Consider the following 18,282-nt stretch of genomic DNA (forward strand, 5'->3'; position numbering starts at 1 on the left):
CTTTGGTGCCTTACTTGGTGTTTATGGCCCAAGAACATTCTTGGACCGTGAACACCTTAATCCTTGTGTTCTTGGCACATTTTCTTAATGCTAACATGTAATACAAGCTTAATAAGACTCAAGGATGGAAGTACTTACTATAAGGAAGCTTGAAATGAGCTAAAAGTCCAAGAACACTTAGTGTGTGTTCTTGGTGTTTTTGGAAATCTAATCAAAACACAAAAATGGATGGATGAAAAGATGCACAATCACTAGATTAAGTGTTATACCAACTTGAAATGGCTAGAGATCTTGAATTAAATCTTGGATGATACTTGAGAGGGTTTTTGAGTTTACTCTTTTAGGGTGAAAATGAAAAGTGATGTTCTTTAGGGAGTAAACATAAAATGACTAGTTTGGGGAGTAAACTCATGCTTAATGCATGAGTTCACGGTTTTGGAAGATTTTTCGGCCCAAACATAAAAGTTTGGCCGTGAACTTCTAAGACACGAGGTGTTTGCGGGTTTGAAATTTCAAGACCCGAGATGGCCCATCCGTTCACCCGTTCGTTTAAAGATTAATTATTAAAATAATCAAATGAACTTATTTTTCCTAAAAACAAGTAAAAGTGAACTTGACTTATAATATGAAGTGATTGACTTTTAGGGTTTGACCGAATGAAAATTCCGGGTTGTCACAATTTCCCTTGCTTGTTAGCAAAGGACAATTTTCCTTCTAATGGTTCTTCTTTTTACAAAAAGCATACTCATCAAATGCAACTATAGGATGATTTTGGTTTGAAGACTGAGGTGGTGGTGGAACAGCAAAGACAACAGGAGTAGCTGTCTTAGGAGCTTTGTCAACATGGGACTTCATACGAGTTTCTTCAGCAATCAACTTGTGAACAACCGAATCAATAGTGGGAAGAGGTGTACGATGCAAGATTGATCCACGTAGACCTTTAAAATCTAAACGTAATGCCATCAAGAACTGAACCAAATGTTTCTCTTCCCTTTTATCAATATAAGGCTTAAAAGCCTTTAACACATCAGGTTTTGTAAGAGTTAACTGATCCCACAAATCCGACATAGCTGCATAAAATTCCTGAACACTTAAATTGTTCTGTTGGAGGGCTCGAATATCAAACTCTAAATGATACTGCTTGCAAAGTTAGACTGAGTATACAGCCTAGCCAAGTGATCCCAAACCTCCTTTGTCGTGTCATACTTCGCCAACTAAGTACCAATAGACAGGATAACAAAATTCTTAATCCAAGTAATGATCTTGGAGTTATCAGTCTCCCATTAATCCAATAAGGTTGGATAATTATTAGCCTTCTTGTCTGTTGGTTTCTTCTTGTCACATGTAACAATCCCCCCACATAGTCTTGCCTCATAAGAAATTTTTCATAACATAACTCCAATATTCATAGTTTTTGCCATCAGTTTGAATACTAATGGACTGAATATAATCGTCTCTTGGAGCCATATTTCAATATCAGTCAAACACTAAATACGAGTAGTAGCAGAAACAATCAAGATCTCGAAATCAACAAAGCCAACATACGAAACGAAACCCTCAAAACCGACAAAAAGAACAAATCAAATCAAACTGAATACAAAAAACGAGCAAGAAAACCATACCCAAATTTGCAAACAGTGTCGATGAACAATGTAATGAACAATACTGTGAAAAGTACTCGATGAATTGAATAGTATGTGAACATTGCTCGATGAACAATGTTTGATGAACAATGCTCGATGAACAATATCAGTGAACAGTAATCAATGAACGGTAATCGGTGAACAGTGCCGATGAACAGTAACTCAGTAACTCACCCTCGAAAACGATAAGTATAGATAATCAACTGAGCTTTGATACCATGTAAACTAGCAAGTGAAAAACATATAACGGATAGGGTTTCGTATTATTATCAAAGAGAAGTACAAATAAAATGAAAGGGAAATACATAATATATAGACTAGCTAATTAGGGTTTCATAGCTAAAAGGCCCAATCATAATACTCAATACAAGATAAAGCCCAAAATTTTATTAGGCTAACAGTAACGACCCAAAAATACCGAGTAAAAGTTTCATCTTTAGTATGTTAAAACCATTCATTATCCTAAAAAGATGACAAGAGTAAAACTATTCTCAAGATATCATAGTAAAATCATAAACAATCAATGCGGAATAAATCTCCAAGGGATACAATGCGATAAAGTCATGCCCTTCCTTTTAAACCAAGAGTACTTGAAAATATTTTAAACATAAACCGTAAGCACACAAATAAGTGGGTTTCCCCAAAACCCCCCACACAACAAAACATATTCAAGCATACATATTGGGTCCACAGTCATCCGACTAGATTACCCTCGAGTCCACAATCATCAAATTGGATTACCCCCGACCCATAGTCATCGGACTGGATTGCCCCATATTTTTTGGCATACAACGTAGAGCAATAAAGCCTCAACCCAACCATACAATGTACACATATGCAACAAATAATCAATAACCAACAAGTACAAGTAATCGTGCAGATCTACTAATCTAACAAATCACTATAACATATCAACATCCTATACATAATGATACATAACACAATCTAGTGGGCCGACATTGGTGCCTTCGATCCACAAGTACAGTGAGGAAAACTCACCTGAATTATTCAACAGAAACCCAATCGCTACCTCAACAACAGAACAAACATCCCAAGCTTCCTAAAGCCAAACCAAGACCAATACTTAGTCAAATACTCAATGCTACCCAAGGTTGACCAAAATTTAATTGGTTAAAAAGTCAACGTTCAAATTCAACTATAGATAACGCTCACATCGTGGCCACTCAATCCAATATTGATCAAAAACTACTACCGAGCCATGGGGGACATGCCACTACGACATGGCAAAATCCATGCAAAACAATCACAAATAAACTCGTCGCTACGACGTGCCGAGCATCATGCCATGTTGGGTACGTCCGGACAAAACAAACATGATAAGTCTTGCCACCATGTTGTGGTCTTTATTTTGAATAGGTTTTCTTCAAAATGAGCTTAATCCACAAGGACCAAAGTAAAAACATGATATTTGACTCCTAATAGCTTCATAATGGATAAAGTTTCCAACTTTATCCATTATGATGGTCCAAACCATCAAGATCAAGACTTTAAGTCTCAAAGGGACCCAAAAAGGCATCTTTCTTAACTTAATCCATTAAGTCCAAGTATCCCACTTTTAGATATGAATCAACAAGATGTATATAGGGACAAAGTTTCCAACTTTATACATAATAATGTCACAATCTTTCAAGATCTAAACTTTAATACACCAAAATAACATAAAGGACCAAAATAACTTGTATGGCTAAAAAGGAATGCAAAAGATCATAACTTTCCTAGTACATGAGGTCTAAGAAGCATTCCAAATTGATCAAAAGATGTTAGAGTCCAAGAAGCCCTCCCTGCGAGCCTTCAGATCTACGATGCGTGGCCTCTTCTCAGCCCTTGGATCAGAAGCCTCCCCCTATAAATAGAAGGGTGCGAACCCTCCCAACTAGAATTTAGAAATTGGCAATCTTGGCCTCTTTTTCACTATTTTGGCTATTTTCACATCCCCCGAAGCCCCGATACTTATTCCAAAGCCCAGAATACTCCACGAAGTGCCCGAGAAGCCCGAAAAATTTATCTTTTCGGTTTCGAAGCCCGACCTTTGCAAAGCCCGGTTTCTCAATAAAACTCCCGGTTTTATTAGAAACGATCATTTTAGGAAACGAATTGCTGCCCGATTATCATCAAATCATGTGAGTGTATAGTCATTTTCATTTTACTCATAGATATGAAGTATTTACCTTATAATACGTGCTATGTGTAAATATATTAATTGTTTATTTGAGGTGACTGTTGAGTTGATGTTTTATACAAGTTTTAAATTGTATAAGTATTTTTATCTACAAATATGTTGGGTAGAACATGGGTAGATAGTGATGTGTGATAATATAAAATTGATGAGAGGCCTCGATGTGTTTTGAGTTCAAGTCATCTAGCGGAGTTTGGATGACGACCACGGACTTTCTAGACAGTCCAGTGGGAAGCATTAGCAGGTCCGCAAACTGTAGGTGTTAATGAACTAAGAGTGTTCATTCGTTGTACTCCATCCCCCTCATGGTTGCCTTTAGGATATGTATGGCTGAGGAAACCCCTTAGCAGTAGTGTCCATCCCGATGATATTCTTTAGGCTAGGTCCCTTGTGAAAAGTGTTTAGGGACGTAAAGTGAGGATAACGGGAACGGGTAATCAGGGTTATTGTTGATTGATGAATTTAGTAAGTTTATTATTATTGTGGGTTGAAAACCCTATATGCTCACCAGGCTCCCAAGCCTGACCTACTCAGCTTTTTATGTTACAGGTAGTTGACCCTGAGCATAGTTGGAGGACGACGAGAGATTTTTGGATTACAGGTCAGTAGTTGTAAATAACTGTTGAAAGGCTTATAATGTCTTGTTTATGCTTTTGATCTGTATTGGAACATGACATCCCAGGATTTTAATATATATGGAAAATATATACCTTCTTAATGAAGGGTTTTGATAAACTTTTATCATATGTTGTTTGGGGACCAATTTCGCAACATCCTTTAAAAAGATTCCTATGATTTTATTTTAAAAAGCATAAATTAAATCGGTTTTTTCTGGCCGAGAAATTAGGGGATGTCACACATACAATGAGTCGGCTTTGGTGCCTTCGACCCATTGGCATGGTGAGGAGACTCACCTCTCAAGAAATGTTGAATCGATAAGATCAATCTCAATCAAAAACTCAAACTCAACAACCTACAATCGCCAAGTGACTTATTTGTAAAAATCTCGAAATACCAAAACACCCTTAAAGTCAAACTTAGTCAACCATGGTCACAGTCAAGGTCAATAGTCTATGTTGACCCCAACTCGTCGAGTGCATCTAACAACTCGTCGAGTACCTTCAGTGTTCAGAAAATGGGATAAGCCCTAGCCAACTCGCCGAGTTGTCTCATCATCTCGTCGAGTTCACTCAATATCCAGAAGGCGGGGAAACCCGATCCAACTCTTCGAGTTACCAGGGAAACTCGTCGAGTTTTCCCAGTCTTAACATATTCAACCCTTTCAGTTGAATCTAAAGCCCCAAACTACAGATCCAGTCCCATAGGGTTGAGATACCACGTAAAGTTACTAACTTTACATCCATACAATACATCAAAGGGATAAAAACACTTAAACAAGCTTATCAGGGTCTTAAAGCATGAAGGAGGATAAAGTTGGCAACTTTAAGTCCACAAAGGCCCTGAGATATCCAGTTCTGAAGCCAAATTTTCATATCATGCTCAAATCCAAGAATAGTCCCAAGATAGGCTAATAATAACCATAAACTTTCATAGAAGAAGATCTAAGCAATAAAATGCCAAGGTTTCGACTTTATACCTCAATGTAGCTGCAACACTGGAGGAAATCCCGAATCTACTGCCTTCTACTCAATATATCCTCTTCAAGCTTCTAGTTCCTTTCAAAAGAGCTCCAGAAGTCACTCTCTAAGCTCTCTCTCTCTCTCTCTCTCCTTCTCTTTCTCTCTCTCACACACACACGATGAGAGGAAGTGGGTGAATTAGTGTTTCTCTGGACGATGGGGGCAATAAGGGAGGATACTAATGAGGCTTAAGGCCTTTAAATAGGGCACAAGCCCTGAAAATTAGGGTTATCCTTTCTAGCGTCTACTCATCGTGTTGGGGCCTTCCAACTCGTTGAGTAGACCCTTAATCCCGCGTCCATTATGATTACGAGATTAGAACTAACATGTAAACGTTTCGGAGGGATAAGGGAATTTAAATACCTATTGAGGGCAAAGACCTAAATTCGCCTTATATGGTATATAGATTGTAATGGCAAGAACTCGTAGTGGAGTTGCAAATGCAAACGGAACCAGAGATCAACAGCCTCAACCTCAAGAAGTTGAGAAAGTACCTATTGTAGGAGCTGCACTTGAGCCAATGACGATGGCTGGAGTACAAGCAATGATGCAGATGATGTTAGATCGCCAGATGGAGGAGACAGGGCGATTACTACAACAACATAGGGAAGAGACTACGATGCCTGTTGAACAGACCATATTGAATGAAGGGCAATCAGTAGGAGGGAACTATAGTGGGACTCTTGGTCAAGCCAACCCACTGATAGTTAGACAAGACAACCAGGATAGAGGAGTTAATGGACGCGGGTGCAAATACAAAGATTTCATGGCATCTAAACCGTCGTGTCTATCTGGAAGTCCGACACCGGTGGAAGTCATGAAATGGATCTCCAAAATGGAGACGATGTTTGAAAGTTGTGAGTGCAACAACAAACAAAAGACCGCACTTGCAATTCCTCTGTTAAAGTCTAGTGTGTTGAACTAATGGAAGTTACTAGCTAATTTGATGCCCAAAGGAGAAGCTAGTAAGATGTCTTAGGAAGACTTTGTACTACAACTGAAACTGCAATACTGCTCTGAGCAGGATCTTCTGGAGATCAACAATGTGTTCCAGAATTTAAAGAAGGGAAAGATGAGCGTTATTGAATATGCTGCTAATTTTACGGAAAAGATGAAGATTGTTCCTCATCTAGTTCCAACTGAACTCTCTAAGGTCAAGAAGTTTGCCCTCGGATTACCAGCGGACTTTGGTCTGATGGTTAAGCAAGCAACCACTCTTAAAGTCGTCATTTGGGCTATTAAGAACGTTGAGGTTCAGATCAGAGAGAAGGGTCTGGAGAGGGCGGAAGTTGGTGAAAAGAGAAAATGTGAAGGAACTTCAGGTTCCAGCAAGAGAAGCAAATTTTCTAAGTTTAAGAAATTTGGAGGAGGAGGAGGTGAAGTGAAGTGGTGTGAGAAGTTCAAGAAAAAGCACTCAGGGAAATGTAGTGAGGAGGTGACTTGCTTCACATGTGGAAAGACTAGGCATTATGCCAACGTGTGTCCGTCCGAAAAAAGTGTATGTTTTGATTGCCATGAAGAAGGGCATGTTTTTAAAGACTGTCCGAAGAGGAAGGATGTTGCAAATCCCAATCTACCACTAAAGCCGAAGGCGAGAGCCTTTCAGATGACACTTGAGGCTGCAAAAGAAGAAGATCGAGTTATAAAGTAGTAATGTGAATAGTAACAAGTGGTTTAGCCTATTAGAGGCATAGTATAGGGTAAAACTGAACCTTTGTGTAATCGTTTCACGGAAATAATATAAACCCTGGTTTTGTCATATGATGAATTGAATGACTATGTGAAATTCTTGTATGGCGATTTGGAGAACTGCGAAACAATACTTGGGACGAGTATGATTAGGTGCGAGTGGTAGTAGAGGCCTATACTACCGGAAGCACATGACTCATACTTGGATCAGGGAAAGTCACAAGGTTACTAAGGAGCTATTATTTGATTCCATTTTATTCTAGTCTACCGTTACCATCATTTCGGTAATGACTAAGAAGATGATTGTTATTCTGACCTTAGAGGTCATACTGAATCGAGTCCGACTAAGATGAGTATGTTACGTGGTTCAGAGAACCAAGTTCGATGTAGCATTTGACTTAAGCCAGAAAATTGAGGTGAAAGATGATTAAAGCGATCAATAGAAGTATCACTCATTGTTAAAGAAGTTGATATTTAGGAATGATACATGTTGAACTGTGATTGTATCACATTAGAACATGAAGGAAGGTGTAGTTTGTTCTAAAAATTGTCCCCAGGAGATCTGAGTCTAAGTAGTGCAGTATACAATGAGAGATCATTAGAACATGACCCATCGGTCTGTTACAATAAATGAAGGGAAGTACTTATTCCAAGAAAAAGGAGTCCTCAATAAGGATTTATTTTGTAACTCGAAGGTTACGATTGAAAGTCCTATGGAGATCTGAAGCTTTTTAGGATTAGTTGGATATTATCACTGATTTATCCAAGGCTTTTCTTCGATCGCAACTCCATTGGAAGCTCTGGCCCACAAAGGAGTTGTCTATACTTGGAATGAGAAGCATAGGAATCTTTGAGAAGTTAAAGAAGAAGTTGTGTGAAGCACCGATTCTTTTGTTACCTGAAGGAGTTGATGACTTCATAGTTTATAGTGATGCCTCTGGAGTTGGGTTAGGATGTGTTCTGACCCAAAGGGATAAGGTGATAGCGTATGCATCGAAGCAATTGAAAGAGCATGAAAAGAACTTCCCCACTCATAATCTGGAATTGGCAGCGGTAGTATTCGCCTTAAAGATATGGAGGCACTATCTTTATGGTACTAAATGCAAACTTTTCACTGATCATAAGAGTCTTCAATATCTCTTTAATTAGAAGGAATTGAACATGAGACAATGACGTTGGCTAGAGTTACTCAAGGACTACGACTGTGAGATACTTTACCACCCTGGTAAAGCAAATGTTGATGCTGATGCTCTCAGTCGGAAGGTGAACCTCGAAAAGAAAAGGCCAAGAGCGTTGAGAATTGAAGTTGTCTTTACAATTGTGGAAAGTATAAAGAAAGCTCACGAGGAAGCTTTAGAGAAAAATAACCGGAAGGAGGAACATTTGAGTAAAACGTTGGTGTTTGATATAAACGGTTAGGGATTGAAGGTATTCAAAGATAGGATTTGGTTACCTAAGACGGGATGAGTAAGAGATCTTCTAATGGAAGAAGCTCACAAGACCATGTACTCGATTCATCCCGACAGTATGAAAATGTATAGGGACCTAAAACCCTATTACTAGTGGCTGACGATGAAGCTCGATGTTGCTAAGTATGTGGCCGAGTGTGTAACTTGTGCTAGGGTTAAGGCACAACATCAGAAAACGTATGGGAGTTTATAACCTTTACCTGTACCCATGGGTAAATGGGAAGATATCATTATGGATTTTGGGACTAAACTGCCCAGAACAAGGAACGGTCACGACATGATTTGGGTGGTCGTTGATCGCTTCACTAAGAATACGCATTTCATAGCCGTTAACGAGAAATGGTCTATGGATAAACTTGCGAAATTCTTATGTGAGGGAAATTGTGAGGTTACACAGTGTTTTGTTAACGATTGTATTTGATCGTGACAATCGTTTTACCTCAAGGTGTTGGAGGAGTCTGTAAGAGGAATTGGGTACCAAGTTGTGTTTGGATACAGCTTACCATCCGCAAACCGATGGTCAGAGCGAATAAATGATTCAAACAATGAAGGATATGCTGAGAGCATGTACCCTGGAATTCCAATGTAACTGGGATGAACATTTACCTTCAGTAAAATTTTTCTAGGGTAATAGTCTCCACTCAAGCATCAAGATGGCACCTTATCACGCTTTGTATGGGGAAAAGTGTTGAATGCCGTCATGTTGGCTGGAAGCTGAGGAAAAGCAGTTTATGGGACTTGAAATAGTCCATTAGACTGCTGAAAAAGTTGCAAGTGATTAGGGAAAGGATGTTAGCTGCTCAAAAGAGCTATGCTGACAAGAAAAGACAACCGATATCATTCGAAGTTGGAGATTCGGTTTTACTCAAAGTCTCGTCATGGAAGGGACTTATAAGGTTTGGTAGAAGGGGAAAGTTGAGTCCAAGGTTTATTGGACCATTTAAAAGTTCTTCAGAGGATCGGAAATTAAGCTTACAAGCTAGAATTACCGGAAGAACTAGAGGGTATTAACAATACCTTTCATGTGTGTTATTTGAGGTAGTTTACGGGAGGTGTTCCCGACATAATTCCCATTTCTGAATTAAGATTGGATGAGAGCAAGAGGTTAATTGGGGAACCTGAGGCAATCGTTAACCGTAAGACTAAGAAGTTGTAACGTAAGATAGTCGATTTAGTGCTTGTGCATTGGAACGTTATAAATGGGCCAAATCCCACCTGGGAAACGAAGAGTGACATGGTGAGTCGCTACCCGTAATTGTTTATCGCTGTGTGATTCCAGGGACATAAGCATCCTAAGGGGGAGAGAATTGTAATGCCCGTGTTTCTAGTCTAGGCATTCATATTGATATTATAGTCTAGTTTAACCTTTGTAACTCATTTTGAAGAAATGAAAAGGAATTATGTGAATATTATGTGAATTATGTATTTTATGCTTAATTATTAGGGTTTAATTAATTAAGAATAAAAATAAGCATCAAAATTAAAGTGTGAGATAAGCCTGATATCTTTACATAAAGTTGTAGTGGTCGAAACAATGATTTCATGGATATAAAGAATGCCAAAATCCAAGTTATAACGAATAAGTTACGAACTGTCGAAGTTTCGCGATAAACCGACACGGTGCCGAATGTCGTAAAAAGTGAGTTTTTGATAAACTACTTTTTAGCCTTAATGATCTAAACAAAAGTCGTAGTATTCGTTAAACCGAGAATTTAGATAAAAAGAACGCCCAAATCTGACTTCGTATGAGGAAGTTATGATTTTCGAAGTTTCAGCTTAGCAGTAGACAGCTAAAAATTCGAATTTTAGATCGAGTGATTTTTAGCCGACACAACCTAAACGAGAATTGAAGGTCTCGTCATTAGTAGCACAACGGTAAAAAGTCTGACGAAAACGGACGTCGGATAAAGAAGTTATGAATTTTTAACGGATTTCCTGTCCCGGTCAGTTAAAAATAATAATATAAAAATTAAAGTCAAAATTAGCCAACGAAGTCTAAACGAAAGTTGTAGAGCGTAATTTTACCTACGCGTGCATATAAAGAACATCAAAAAACGGAGCTCGTATGCGAAAGTTATGGATGTTAGAAGTTTTGGCGTGAAAATCGAGAAAATTTGCATAGTCACGAGTTGCCACGTCACCCTTGCCTCGCATGTGCCACGTGTCAGCAATGGTGAGTCATGCGAAGCCACGTGTCGAATTCTGATTTGATCGAAGGGAGGCCCAATCCGAACCTCGCATGCCTTCTTCCGAGCCTCGCACATGGACTGCTAGACCGCGGTCCAATCAGCAATCGCCACCGAGGCCCTCGCACGTGCTGCCATATGCGCATCTTCGCCTGCGGACCCCACCACCGAAACCGACTTCGGACCCTAGACCTCGGTCCAATCACAGACTGACAACGAGCCCCTTGCAGGAGCGAGCCATGTGCGAGCCCTCCCTGTGAGCCTTCGGATCTGCGATGCGTGGCCTCTTCTCAGCCCTTGGATCAGAAGCCTCCCCCTATAAATAGAAGGGTGCGAACCCTCCCAACTAGAATTTAGAAATTGGCAATCTTGGCCTCTTTTTCACTATTTTGGCTATTTTCACATCCCCCGAAGCCCCGATACTTATTCCAAAGCCCAGAATACTCCACGAAGTGCCCGAGAAGCCCGAAAAATTTATCTTTTCGGTTTCGAAGCCCGACCTTTGCAAAGCCCGGTTTCTCAATAAAACTCCCGGTTTTATTAGAAACGATCATTTTAGGAAACGAATTGCTGCCCGATTATCATCAAATCATGTGAGTGTATAGTCATTTTCATTTTACTCATAGATATGAAGTATTTACCTTATAATACGTGCTATGTGTAAATATATTAATTGTTTATTTGAGGTGACTGTTGAGTTGATGTTTTATACAAGTTTTAAATTGTATAAGTATTTTTATCTACAAATATGTTGGGTAGAACATGGGTAGATAGTGATGTGTGATAATATAAAATTGATGAGAGGCCTCGATGTGTTTTGAGTTCAAGTCATCTAGCGGAGTTTGGATGACGACCACGGACTTTCTAGACAGTCCAGTGGGAAGCATTAGCAGGTCCGCAAACTGTAGGTGTTAATGAACTAAGAGTGTTCATTCGTTGTACTCCATCCCCCTCATGGTTGCCTTTAGGATATGTATGGCTGAGGAAACCCCTTAGCAGTAGTGTCCATCCCGATGATATTCTTTAGGCTAGGTCCCTTGTGAAAAGTGTTTAGGGACGTAAAGTGAGGATAACGGGAACGGGTAATCAGGGTTATTGTTGATTGATGAATTTAGTAAGTTTATTATTATTGTGGGTTGAAAACCCTATATGCTCACCAGGCTCCCAAGCCTGACCTACTCAGCTTTTTATGTTACAGGTAGTTGACCCTGAGCATAGTTGGAGGACGACGAGAGATTTTTGGATTACAGGTCAGTAGTTGTAAATAACTGTTGAAAGGCTTATAATGTCTTGTTTATGCTTTTGATCTGTATTGGAACATGACATCCCAGGATTTTAATATATATGGAAAATATATACCTTCTTAATGAAGGGTTTTGATAAACTTTTATCATATGTTGTTTGGGGACCAATTCCGCAACATCCTTTAAAAAGATTCCTATGATTTTATTTTAAAAAACATAAATTAAATCGGTTTTTTCTGGCCGAGAAATTAGGGGATGTCACACATACAATGAGTCGGCCTTGGTGCCTTCGACCCATTGGCATGATGAGGAGACTCACATCTCAAGAAATGTTGAATCGATAAGATCAATCTCAATCAACATCTCAAACTCAACAATCTACAATCGCCAAGTGACTTATTTGTAAAAATCTCGAAATACTAAAACACCCTTAAAGTCAAACTTGGTCAACCATGGTCAAAGTCAAGGTCAATAGTCCATGTTGACCCCAACTTGTCGAGTGCATCTAACAACTCGTCGAGTTCCTTCAGTGTTCAGAAAATGGGATAAGCCCTAGCCAAGTCGCCGGGTTGTCTCATCATCTCGTCGAGTTCACTCAATATCCAGAAGGCGGGGAAACCCGATCCAACTCTTCGAGTTACCAGGGAAACTCGTCGAGTTTTCCCAGTCTTAACATATTCAACCCTTTCAGTTGAATCTAAAGCCCTAAACTACAGGTCCAGTCCCATAGGGTTGAGATACCATGTAAAGTTACTAACTTTACATCCATACAATACATCAAAGGGATAAAAACACTTAAACAAGCTTATCAGGGTCTTAAAGCATGAAGGAGGATAAAGTTGGCAACTTTAAGTCCACAAAGGCCCTGAGATATCCAGTTCTGAAGCCAAATTTTCATATCATGCTCAAATCTAAGAATAGTCCCAAGCTAGGCTAATAATAACCATAAACTTTCATATAAGAAGATCTAAGCAATAAAATGCCAAGGTTTCGACTTTATACCTCAATGTAGCTGCAACACTGGAGGAAATCCCGGACCTACTGCCTTCTACTAAATATATCCTCTTCAAGCTTCTAGTTTCTTTCAAAAGAGCTCCAAAAGTCCCACTCTAAGCTCTCTCTCTCTCTCTCTATCTCTTTCTCTTTCTCTATCACACACACACGATGAGAGGAAGTGGGTGAATTAGGGTTTCTCTGGACGATGGGGGCGATAAGGGAGGATACTAATGAGGCTTAAGGCCTTTAAATAGGGCACAAGCCCTAAAAATTAGGGTTTTCCTTTCTAGCGTCTACTCATCGTGTTGGGGCCTTCCAACTCGTCGAGTAGACCCTTAATCCCGCATCCATTATGATCCTTACACGATGAGTTGGAGCTCCCCAACTCGTCGAGTTCCAGTCTAACACCTTAAAAACTTAAGAAATAAATGATACCTGAAACAAGCGTTACATAAAATGCCCAAAAATACGGAACCTTATGCTTAAATATTGAAAACCCTAAAATCATGGGTTTGGACTGACATACTGTCACTCCATGGCCACGTTTCTCCACTCTATGGTTTGTCATAATGTGGAGCTCTGATCTCCATTTTGTGGCGACGGTTTTTCACCCAAATTCATTCCAACTTCAATCAACCATAACTTTTTCTTTTCAACTATGTTTTCAACGATCTTTATATGCATGAAAATGTATTGACAAGTCCCACAACCATATCTGATTACTTTTGACTTAAAACATACCGAACTAAAATCCTTAATTCATGAAAGAAGTCAGAAACATCATTTTTCCCATTTTACCCATTTGACTTCAAAACACAAACCAATGGCTTAGATCACATAACCAATATTATCAACATCACATATGGTCTAAATCCTATTCTATTGAAGCCTAAGGTTTTTATTTGATCAATTTATTGTCTATAATCCCGAAATAAGAAACTTCTCCAAAACAGAATGTTACACTTAAACCCCAATTTGGTAACAAACATCAAATTTGCAATTTTTTCATAAACTAAACATCACAACTTTAAGATTCAAACTTGGTAAGGTAGAAAGGATAATTTACTTTAGCAGTTTGAAAGTGGGGGTAAAATATTGAAAGTTTGATTCTTTGAGTACTGGAGTTGAGAAAACCTGCTAAAGTTGTGCAATTGCGGTAAAAGAAAAGAGACCGACCATACATATTTACGAAACTACCCCCAATAAAGCGGCTGTTACGCACCAAATTCGGTACCACCCGTTGAATCATGTGTACGAACACACCTTACGAAAACCAACCCCGTCTACAAAGTACCGTCTATAAAATACCCACAATGACGATTTTTTACTCGATCTTTCTCTTTTTCGTCAGCCTTTGAAATTGTTTATCGAAAGGAAAACGAATTGCAACACGAAACCCTAGATCTCCTCAAATATTTTGATTCCATGATTCCATCTCCAAACCCCTCATATAATCCTGAGTTTCATCTTTAAAACCCTAGATCTGACCACCGATTTCACATTTCTTGTATCTCACCGGTCGAATTCGTAAGATTCGACTGGTTTTAGCAGCACCCCATTGGATTTTTTTTGTGTGAACTAAAATATTTGCGTCTTAAGGTTGTTGAGTAATCGGGGATGGGAAGAGCGTCTATAGAAATATCGAGGACATCTTCGTCATCATCACCGCCGGCGGTGACAACGACCTCTACATCGGTCACCGAGACGGTGAATGGAGAACATGATTTTAGGATTTCGGGTTACTCGCTATCGAAAGGAATTGGAATTGGGAAGTATGTAGCGTCTGATACGTTTATGGTTGGTGGGTATTCATGGGCTATCTATTTTTACCCTGATGGGAAAAGCCTGGAGGACAATGCGACATATGTTTCTTTGTTTATTGCGTTAGCTAGCGAAGGATCAGATGTCAGGGCGCTTTTTGAGCTGACTCTTCTGGATCAGAGTGGCAGGGAGAGGCATAAGATTCATAGCCATTTTGGGAGAGCATTAGAGAGTGGTCCGTATACCCTTAAATACAGGGGTAGCATGTGGTAAGCTAAACTCTGTTTTTGTTATATGATCACAATTATTAATGTATATTTTTGTTCAAATGATTTGGTATAATCTTGAAAATCTATTTGCTTAATTCATATATGTTGGGGCGTGTCTGGATGTGGCTTCATTTACCAGATTAGTGCTTAAAATTAGGTATAGTTAGACAAGTTTACATTCATCTCAATAGTTGGTTCGTTACAAATTTTAGGGTTATCTAAGTCTGATCATTTGACTTTAAATGATCAGAAATTTACAATCATCATCAGTTTTTTGCCAAACACTCTTGGTGGTGCTGAATGTACATAGTTCTATGATCTAGTAATCTATCATGAAGTTCTTTTCCCATGGGTAAGATCTTTGAAATGCTACATCTTTTAGTGAGTAGCCAGTTGCTGTTTGTTTGTTTTAATAATGCAGAGAATGTAATATTGATAATGTTAGATCTCTTTGGTAAATATTGTCCCCTTTTTGAGTTCTTTAATGCCTATGTAATGCAGGGTTGGTCAAATGTGCTTTATTTTTCTTCCCCGATGAAATATAACTTAAGAAATAATTAAATTTTGTGGAAATGTTGATGTGTGTTGTCTGACTGATTATCACAAAACAAAAAGCATCGGAATAAGATAATGAAATGATTAAAATCAAGGATATTTGAGTCATTTCACACCAAAGTCCTAATAACCTCGTTAGACTCGCATTTAATTTAAACATCCTACGGTATAGCCTTTTGCTCATCGAAAGCACAAGCTTTGATTGTCATACATTTCATCAGAGGAAGCACATAATATATATCCGTTTGTATGCATCCAGTCAAGTAAATAAATGCATACAACTTTGTAGCAACAGGGTTGAAATGGTAATTCTAGTAATGGTTGAGCGTGGAAACATTCTTACTTATATTTGCATTATAGAAAAGTACAAATGATCTCATTATCTATCTGAAAGATTCTAGGTGCACTATGTTCTCGGGTTCTTTTATGTTATTGCTTAAAAGGTATGCGATCCTACTACCTTTTTGTGACAGGAACTGCCTGCTTGCTAATGTATGCCTACTTATTGGTACATCATGAATCCTAATCTAAGAAATTAAGAAGTGGTGTGATTAATCTGTTGTTTAGGCAAATTATCCTTGATAAATTATTATTAAAAAAATATACAAGAGAGGGAAGTAACAGTTGAGAAAGTGGAGGAAATCAAATGAGGGTAAAGTTGTGACAAAGTAAGGACTTAATGTGAAAAGCCCCCTTTTTCCCAACTTTTCTATCAAGTCTGCTTTCTGCATCAAGTCAAAAAGATTTACCCCCCCTGTAGTTTTTCTGGCTACACTACTGACATTTCGATTCAATGATTATAATGGAATTGGTCTAAACTTTTAATATGGTTGGCATACTATTTAAGTATCTAGTATTTAGTATTTACGGTCTGCCTGATCTTTGTCAATTCTAGTGAAGGAAAGTGTTAATTCTTAATTTGAAATCATAATACAAATACAATACACACTCGGACTTTTGATGCATACTTGATTTTGGCTTTTCATGTTTATGGTTTTTATGCTAGTTTGTTGTTGAGAACTTTTGTTTGCTGATGCTACAGGGGTTATAAGCGGTTTTTCAAAAGATCTGCATTGGAGACATCAGATTACTTGAAAGATGATTGCCTTCAGGTTCATTGTTGTGTTGGAGTTGTCAAGTCACGGACAGAAGGCCCCAAGACCTACTCCATCCATGTGCCACCTTCGGACATCGGGCAACAATTTGGGCAACTCCTGGAATGTGGAAAAGGCACCGATGTCTCTTTTCAAGTAAAAGACGAAACCTTTTCTGCTCATAAATTGGTGCTTGCAGCCCGCTCACCTGTTTTCAGGGCTCAACTTTTTGGTCCAATGAAAGATCAAAATACCCGATGTATTATAGTTGAGGACATAGAGCCCCCTGTTTTCAAGGTAATATATTTAAAAATAAATAAATAATGTAAGAAAGTTAGCATCTGTTATGAATAAGCTATATAACCAAAAATGTGTATTTTGCAGGCATTGCTTCATTTTATGTATTGGGATAGTTTGCCTGACATGGAAGAACTAACCGGCATGAACACGAAATGGGCCACCACATTGATGTCTCAGCATCTTCTTGCAGCTGCTGATCGCTATGGTTTAGATAGGCTTCGGGTGCTCTGTGAGACTAATCTTTGTCAGGATGTTGCCATAAACACGGTTGCAACCACATTAGCACTGGCTGAGCAGCACCACTGCCACCAGTTGAAAGCTGTGTGTCTCAAATTCGTTGCTTCGCCTGAAAATCTCAGAGGTAACTTACCAGATTAACTGCATAACCCACCCACCCAATCCCATTAATTAAGTAAATGAATCATGTTGCTTGTTTATCAGCCGTGATGCAGACGGATGGGTTTGATTACCTTAAAGAAAGCTGCCCGGAAGTCCTGACCCAACTCTTGGAATATGTAGCAAGGATCAGCGAGCATTCTCCTGCCATAAGCAAGCGCATTAATGATGTTATACCTGATGGAGTTGATGTTCATGGTAGAAGGGTAAAACAGAGATTGTAATTCCAAACCCCTTCCCTTTCCCTTGTTGAAAAAAGATCAAGTATAGGCACAGAGGTCATGTCATATTATGTCATGTAGGGGTTAGGAAAGTATGAATGCAATTCTTTCTTCTTATAAGCTGAAAGTGTAAATTTAGTGTTGTAATCGATTGCATGTTGCAAGCTGTTTACGGCTTCCTTCCCACTTTTTGTTTCCACTTTTTTGTTTACTTCTTAAATCGTTTGGTGTTATGTGATATGATGTCTTATCTCACTTTTCATTTCCAATTTTTGTTTACTTAAATCATTTATGGGTAGACACAGTGGCACTGTTAGCTGCCATGATCTGCATCCACATGTCCTGTTGTCAAGGTCAACATTATATCTCCCTTATAGGGGTGTCGAACGGGTAAAATTTTCGGGTTTCGGGTAGAACGGGTATTTCCTTAAAGAAAATAATACCCTATACCCGACCTATATTGTAATTCGGGTATTCGGGTTTGAGGTCGGGTCGGGTAGCTATTGGGTATACCCGAAAATTTCTTAAATGACACTTATTGATAAATTTTTTCTTTATTTTTTTATTTTTACATGTTGGTTGCTTTAATAAAGAATCGGGTAGGAAAATACTCCATACAATT

The 18,282-nt window shown here is 38.8% G+C and overlaps 1 protein-coding gene across 1 annotated transcript; it reads left to right on the forward strand.

Moving 5' to 3' along the window:
* Nucleotides 1–14,531: 14,531 nt before the first annotated feature.
* Nucleotides 14,532–17,898, forward strand: LOC145072538 (BTB/POZ and MATH domain-containing protein 2-like). Its single transcript, XM_079018984.1, has 4 exons — nt 14,532–15,094; nt 16,692–17,040; nt 17,128–17,404; nt 17,485–17,898. Exons 1-4 carry the CDS (start codon nt 14,682–14,684, stop codon nt 17,661–17,663), a joined length of 1,218 nt encoding a protein of 405 aa, XP_078875110.1. The 5' UTR covers nt 14,532–14,681; the 3' UTR covers nt 17,664–17,898.
* Nucleotides 17,899–18,282: the final 384 nt, after the last annotated feature.

This window comes from Lactuca serriola, chromosome 9, assembly GCF_051521515.1.
Source record: "Lactuca serriola cultivar US96UC23 chromosome 9, Lser_US96UC23_V15, whole genome shotgun sequence".
Taxonomy (NCBI): Eukaryota; Viridiplantae; Streptophyta; class Magnoliopsida; order Asterales; family Asteraceae; genus Lactuca; species Lactuca serriola.